At 32.2% G+C, this 7,756-nt stretch overlaps 1 protein-coding gene across 1 annotated transcript; it reads left to right on the plus strand.

Moving 5' to 3' along the window:
* Positions 1-1,168: 1,168 nt before the first annotated feature.
* LOC143245533 (uncharacterized) lies at positions 1,169-7,468 on the plus strand. Its single transcript, XM_076491896.1, has 5 exons — positions 1,169-1,391; positions 1,574-1,729; positions 4,844-4,952; positions 5,428-5,704; positions 7,265-7,468. The coding sequence occupies exons 2-5, from the start codon at positions 1,645-1,647 to the stop codon at positions 7,466-7,468; spliced, it is 675 nt and encodes a 224-aa protein (XP_076348011.1). The 5' UTR covers positions 1,169-1,391; positions 1,574-1,644.
* The last annotated feature ends 288 nt before the right edge of the window (positions 7,469-7,756 follow it).

A 7,756-nucleotide genomic window follows, 5' to 3' on the forward strand; every position in this document is an offset into this window, starting at 1 on the left:
TGAAGTAAAACCCCCTCTATAAACAAATAAGCTGGTTCTTTACTACATCTGTTCATGAATGGTATTTCAACTCATTTGTTATTGGCACGCTTATACTTTTATATTTCAAATGCAGTTCTCAAACCCTCACTGGAACATTGTAAATAATAATTGTTTTTTCTCTTTTTTCTTTTCGTACAAATCCTTCAAAACTTTCTTGGTGATAACCAGCTGCATTTCTTCTAGTCGTACACTGCTAAATTAATGACATCTAGCGCAGATAGCCCTCGTGTAACTCTGCGCGAAATTAAACAGACAAATGTATGTAATATAAGTTCAATGTTTTCATTAAGTGCAAAGTATAGGAATTAATTTCAAAATATAAACATTTCAAGACTTCCAATTTTGAATCAAAAGTGTTGAAGTAATATACTTCATTATGAATTTACAGACAGCAGAAAGTATTTCAGTAATAGTTTCTTTCATCTCACAGAAATTAAAACGTCATTCTAAAGAAAAAGAAAATAGTTTTCAAGGCTTGAACGGTAATGTTGATACCTATCAGGAAACGATACGTTTTGTTTTATATCGTGTAATTCTAATAAGATATGAACTATCACATTTTGATATGATAGGGTTTAATAACTTTAATAAAATTTCTTATTACTGCTATCTGTCTATCTCTTAGTACTTTAATTCTCTGATTCGTTAAGGTTATTATTCCATCACTTTTATCTGGTTTCAGAATCTTTCACTGTCTGTTTTATTAAATGATTGTTCGAATGTTATTAATTCACCTCAAAATAGAATTTACAATTTGAAATATTCAAGAACTAGAATATCCTCGACAACTGTATTTATCACATGATAAAATAAATTTCCGTCTTCAATAAACACCAGTTCTACTTTGTTGTCTTCATGTCCCACCAAAATTATTATATTCTGTTTTAACGAATTCTGGCACCTGTTTGTTTGTTTTTTAATTTCGCGCAAAGCTACACGATGGCTAAACGTCCCTAATATAGCAGTGAAACCAGTTTTACATTAAACTTTGCCAAATGCAAATTTTGCAAGGGAAATACCAAAGGAAATTAAACGTAACTCATGGCGTAACATAATTGAGAAAGAGAAAAATTCTGTGCGCTTTCGTAAAATTCCAAGTTTCTGTGATTAGTTTAATGAGTTGACTCAGTCACTAAATATATAAAGAAATAAAAGTTTGCTGTTAAGAAACCGTTTTGAAGAACGAGTTTTATTTTTCTCATGAATCTCGCACTGAGTAAAACTTTCTATTCCTATCGGTGACAGTAAATGAGCTAAAAGATTTAACTTTCTCTTGTTTTCTCCAGTGTATGTTCCAGCAGAGAACCTGACTTACACTCGAGGATACCGAAGAGATGTTGACAGGTGTTGTAAGTATATATTACACACAATAACGTTAATAGTTTCCATTAAACACAAAAAGATTAAAGACTTTTAATATCATGTAGTTTTGATTCAAAAAATTGTTTTTTGATAATAAACTCGTTGATAGGACTATAAAAATTGACACTGAGTAAATAAATGTTTAGCTATGTACTTTTAACGATTTTAGATCCATGTCCTCCTGGTCACTTTGACAATGGATTCCAAACTAACTGCCTGTCGTGCCCAGGAGGGACTTATATGGCACATTTTGCTTCTGACGCCTGTATACCTTATCCTGGAGATGAAATTACTGACGAAGAAGGAGCTGATAATAAAGATCTTTGTATGAGTATTGGTTTTCTTTTATTGTTTCTTTCAAAGTTAAAAAATGTTTATTTTTGTTAAAACACATTATTATAATGAGATACTTCTTCATAACTTCCATGGTTTTTATTGTATTAAACAGCTTTGGCTTTTTTCGGAAAAGCTTTTCCAGGAGGTGGCAACAGTTGTTGTAACGATTTAGTATGTTAATATTTTTTGTAAGAATCTTATATTTACATAAAAACATATATATGACAGAGTAGTATTGTTTTGGTAAAATAGTTAACAATTATATATATATATATTTACTTTTACGAAATGTTTCCCCTCTTCTGTGAATGATAACATCACGTAGTCATTCTATGTACCTGATATTATAACTAAAGTTCTTATTGAAACATATATAAACAGAGCTTGTTTGTTTTTGAATTTTGCGCAAAGCTACACGAGGGTTATCTGCGCTAGCTATACATAATTTAGCAGTGTAAGATTAGAGGTAAGACACCTACCACCAACTCTTGGGCTGCTCTTTTACCAACGAATAGAGAGATTGAACGTCACATTATAATGCCCCTAAGGCTGAAAGGGCGAGCATGTTTGGTGCGACAGAGATTCGAACCCGCGATCCTTGGATTACGAGTCGAACGCTTTAACCTACCTGGCCATACCGGAGCTCTAAACATAGATTTTCCAAAGTTTGGTTTTAAGAGAAAGACTCTAACACTATGAAGAAAACGTTTACTCAGAAATTTTATGTTCACATAATTGTATTAAGTTATACGACTGAATGTTACTTGGCGCCACTATTTTCATATTAAGATACCATTGAAATTTCAAATATATCTTAAAATAACTACTTGATGGTTCTAGTACACGGTGAGGTATTAATCAGTAGTTTGTTTAACATTATCTTATAATGCGAGTAATAATAAGTTTATACAAATCGTTCTTTACTGGTAGTACGCTCGACTCTAATCTGTAGGTCACGGGATCGAACCTCGTCACACCAAACATGCTCACTCTTTCAGTGGTAGTGTTGTAAAGTGACGGCCAATCCCTCTATTCCTTTGTTATAGAGTAGCCCAAATGTTGGCCTTGGGCGGTCATAACTAGTTGCCTTCTCTCTGGTCTTACACTGCTAATTTAGGGATGGCTAGCGCATATAGTTCTCGTGTAGCTTTCCTTCCAATTGAAAAACAAGCAAACAAACTTTACTACTAGTGTATTATGGGTTTCTAGGAAGAAGACAAATAGTGGTACAAGTTAGGGATTTTAATATAACGGTCAATCCCCTCACACGGTTTTAAGATGGGCTCAAACACTCAGACAAATACTATTGAATAACTGTGTTTCTTCTAATATATGATTTCAAAATTAGGAACAGCAAGCGCTGGAAGCCATCTCGTAGCTTTCCGTGAAATTGAATACCAAACAAACATATTGGTATCTCAATCACACACCTGTGTGCTTCACGTCATTACTAAGAAGACCAATTAGGATTATAATAATATTTGATCATCAAAACGTTAAAAGTTCTGAATAAAAGAATTTTTACCAAGTTAGCGAAAACATCGTGAGCAGTGACTACGGTGTTCAATGTTTGTCATCGAAATGCTGTTGTTATTCATATATGAAATTCATACTGAAGGTCCAGTGAAGAAACCTTTGTAAAAATGTCTGTCAATATTTTTGTGCTGTAAAGAAAACTTACCAGGCAGTGGATACGATTCATTAGATATAAACGTATTAAGTACCATAATAAGTGAAGAAACTAATTATAAAGTTTGAAACGGTAAGTGAATAGAAATTAATCAAAGATGGTTTGTTTGATTTCTGTTATATATTCTTACACCTTTTGTGAGTCGAAGTTAATATAACTAAGTGTTTCATATTGAGTTGTATAATAAGTTACATATATCGAAGAGAATGGTGAAATATTTGTTATATAGTCTAATAACATGTGTTTGGAAAACCAGTTGGATTCTTATTTATATATCAGTGAGAATGAATTGATGAAACTGTGTCTAGGTGATAAGCTAAATTGGATTGTAAATAGTGTGTTGTTAATAGTATTGAATACGGTTTAAAGCAGTTAGTTCGTTTCTCGCTGTATAATTTATAAAAATGAGTATAGATGTCCTGAGCTTGTTGGATACATGTTGGTAGCTTGTTAAACCCACCAGAGGGCACTTTGACAGATAGCCATGACATGCTATTATCACATGGTAGTTCTACAAAATACCCTTTGGTGATACTAAGACATTCATATTTGACAATTTGAAAACGTGAAGTATTGTTGAAAAACTATGTAAGTTCCTATTCGATGATCTCTTGAAGTAAGTAACTTAGGGACTAAAGAAACTAACTGAATTCACTTGAGTGGAATAACTCTACTAGTGAAGAGTTCAAGTAATATAATAGAAGTTCTTTTTTTCTGTGTTATTTATTCGTTTAAACTGAAAAATATATTTATATATAAACAATTTGCAACTTTTTAAATGTTATTATAATTGTTTAATATATTTGCTTTTTTAATTTCGCGCAAAGCTAAACGAGGGCTATCTGCACTAGCCGCCCCTAATTTAGCAGTGTACGACTAGCGGGAAGGTAGCTAGTCATCACCACCCACCGCCAAGTCTCGAGCTACTCTTTTACAAACGAATACTGGGTTTGACCGTCAAATAATAACGCCTCCTTAGCTGAAAGGGCAAGCATGTTTGGTGCGACGAGGATACGAACCCGCAACCCTCACACTAAGAGTCGAATGCATTAACCTTCCTGTCCATTCCGGGCGCTGTTTAATATTAAAATGCATTATAAATACAAGAAATATCGTATTTGTATCTCACAATGACTGGTACGTGTATTAACGTTTTAAAACGTTATTCTATGCTTATCAATAAAAGTGTTAATACCCATACCAGCCATTCTGAGATAGATTTTTATTTCAAGTGAATTTCTCGTCGTGAATATTATCTTATTTATTGAATTAAAATTTTAAATATGTTATATCAAGATTATTGTTGGGCTTAAAGAATTATACACATTACTATTATTGCTAACTGACATTTGAAGTTTTTACGAAATCGGTAGAGTAAGTAAACTGATTTTAAATACGTCTCTCTGTCTTAAGATCCAACTGAAGTGGTTTCGACATCTACGATTACCTCGGTTTCAATATCTACAATTACAAGATACGTTTGGTGGACAGCACTCATTTCGATATGTCTTATTGCTTTGTGGTAAGTTATATGTCATCTTCAATTACATTATAATTAAAGTATGTGGAAAATAAGGAGTAATCATTTTAAGATATTGGTTTCTGTACTCACACTGCTGTTAGAAACATCTGCTTTCATGTGTGGTACTATATTCATGTATCTGTCTTCTTACGAGATACAGTGTTGATAGATCTGATTTCAAGCAAGGTATTAATGTGAAACCTCCGCCTTTATATGAGGTATTATTTTGGTACATGTGGCTTCATGTGAAGTACTACGTTCCATATGACGTGTCATGTTGTTACATGTGGCTTCATGTGAAGTACTATGTTCCAAGGGTCGAAACATTATAACTGAATACACGTGGTTAAGCATGAAACACATTTATAGTTATAACTGTAACCCATTATCCATAGCTTATTTAATAATAATATGTATTTTAATGGTCTTGAAACACGTGATTCTTATTTATTTACTTTCTGTAATGATCGTGCAGCGTTCTTTGTTGTTTCTACAACTGGAAAGAAAAATCTCGGGAAGAACGGAATGTTTTGGAAAACCGTGTCGAACACAAACAGCCTGGTGATGAAAAGATAACTACTGATGAATTGGATATATTGGAGGCTGTGCCACTGATCCCTGAATGTGAGAAGAAGGTCCCTACAAAGAACGTTAAGAAGACAAAAACTAATATACTAAGAAAACAAAAAGTGACCAAACGAACAACCCTGGAGATGATATATGAAAACGACCTTGAAGAAAGGAATACTTTGGTTCGAAATTCAATTAAGTTCTTATTCATCTTACAATTATAATTAATATTTGGTACAAGTAAATTTACATTTTTATAGTTAAAAACAATCCATTTTAATATAATGTATACTACGTCAAACTACGTGTACAATATCAAACAGATGTTGCATGTTTAAAATCAATGTTGTTAATACCTTGGGTTACCTCCAACAACTGAGAAAGATGTGTTCAGAGAATTTTTAATGTTCAGAGTTGTTTGAATATATGCGATTTTTCTTATAAAAGAGACCTACACGTGTTCGATACTGTTAAGGTCTGATAAGTTTGTATGCCAGTAAAACTGGGGGAATCACCTCTTCTGCAGTCTGACTACACATTGGAAGACAATTACCATCCATTAAAACGAAGCCAGAGCCAGTCGTAACATTATATGATAGTGTAAGAAGTACACATTACCTCTACTAATGTCCATTGCATTAATAACATCTGGAAAACATAAAGATCAGAATGTCCTTTCGTAATTTTTCATTCATTACAGTTAAAAACAATCCATTTTAATACAATGTATACTACGTCAAACTACGTGTGCAATATCAAACAGATGTTGCATGTTTAAAATCAATGTTGTTAATTCCTTGGGTTATCCCCAACTACTGAGAAAGATGCGTTCAGAGAATCTTTAATGTTCAGAGTCGTTTGAATGTATGCGATTTTTTTTTCTCCAAAATAAACCTACTTACACGTGTTCGATACCATTGAGGTCTGATAAGTCTGATTACCTTTACTAATGTCCATAGCATTAATAACATCTGGAAAACATAAAGATCAGAATGTCTCTTCGTAATTTTTCATTCACATACATACTGCTACTACTGATAATGAATTATTAAATATTTTAAAGCATCATAAGGTGCGTGATTTACTCCAAAGTTGCAGAAAAAATAAGACAGTTTGAATATTATTTCTCTCTGTAACATGAAGTAAATAACTAGTCATTTGTAGTTTAGATCACATAGCTTTTCATGCTTAATTTATATAACAATAAATTGAGTGGAACACTTGACATTTAATTATAACCGTACTTTCATCTTGTCAAGTTATATAACAATAAATTGAGTGGAACACTTGACATTTAATAGTAACCGTACTTTCATCGTATCTAGTTATATAACAATAAATTGAGTGGAACACTTGACATTTAATCATAACCGTACTTTCATCTTCTCAAGTTATATAACAATAAACTGAGTTGAACACTTGACATTTAATTATAACCGTACTTTCATCTTGCCTGGGCAATAATATAAACAATCCAGTTATTTTTTGTGAACGTTAAAATATAAATGGAAAACAGTATTTAAGCTATTGTCTCCTGTATATCATTCTTTATTCACTACGTGAAACAATGTTTGAGATAGTTTTCCTAGTTTCCAGAAAATATTTATGAGATAACTGAAACCAATTTCATAATTTATAATTTTCATAGAAAGATTTGTTTGGTTTTATACATGTTATAGTAAAATTATTACTCAAATTTTGAGTGTTGCACCACTAAACATAACAATATTCTACATCTTCAGAGCGGAACACCAGCATCAAAACAAAGAAAATCTGTCGAAGAATATATACAGCGACCTCTGTCTGATAGACATGTGAACAATTATGATGAACTAATTATCGTTAAACCAAACAGTAAACAAGGACATCTCAACGTTGTTATTCTCATTGAGAATTCTGACAGCCAAGACACGTTTATCATTGGAAAAGCTCGGAAACAAACCTGATTTTTCTTCAAAACTAGGAAATAGAATTAATAAAACGAATTTATAAAAACGCCATTGTTAATATGTTCTCTCTAGAGGTAAGAGAAATAAACATGGCTTTAATGTCCACACTATACAGCTACACGAATGGGATTGATACTTACAAAATTGCACAAAATTTTTAAATTCAGTATCATTGATATTATTGGTTTATCAGAAACTTACGTAGTAATTTAGCTATTTACATTTATGTACAAGTAAATTAAATATAAACTTTGAAAACTTAAAATGTTAACATTTTATCAGAAC

The sequence above is a fragment of the Tachypleus tridentatus genome, chromosome 2 (genome assembly GCF_004210375.1).
Source record: "Tachypleus tridentatus isolate NWPU-2018 chromosome 2, ASM421037v1, whole genome shotgun sequence".
Lineage (NCBI taxonomy): Eukaryota > Metazoa > Arthropoda > Merostomata > Xiphosura > Limulidae > Tachypleus > Tachypleus tridentatus.

Bases quoted from the DNA above. Each gene is read 5' to 3' on its own strand.
- LOC143245533 (XM_076491896.1), top strand. From the start codon at position 1,645: ATGGCACATTTTGCTTCTGACGCCTGTATACCTTATCCTGGAGATGAA. The intron at 4,953-5,427 runs GTAAGTTATATG...ATGATCGTGCAG, and splicing joins ATATGTCTTATTGCTTTGTG to CGTTCTTTGTTGTTTCTACA. The intron at 5,705-7,264 runs GTTCGAAATTCA...CTACATCTTCAG, and splicing joins TTGAAGAAAGGAATACTTTG to AGCGGAACACCAGCATCAAA.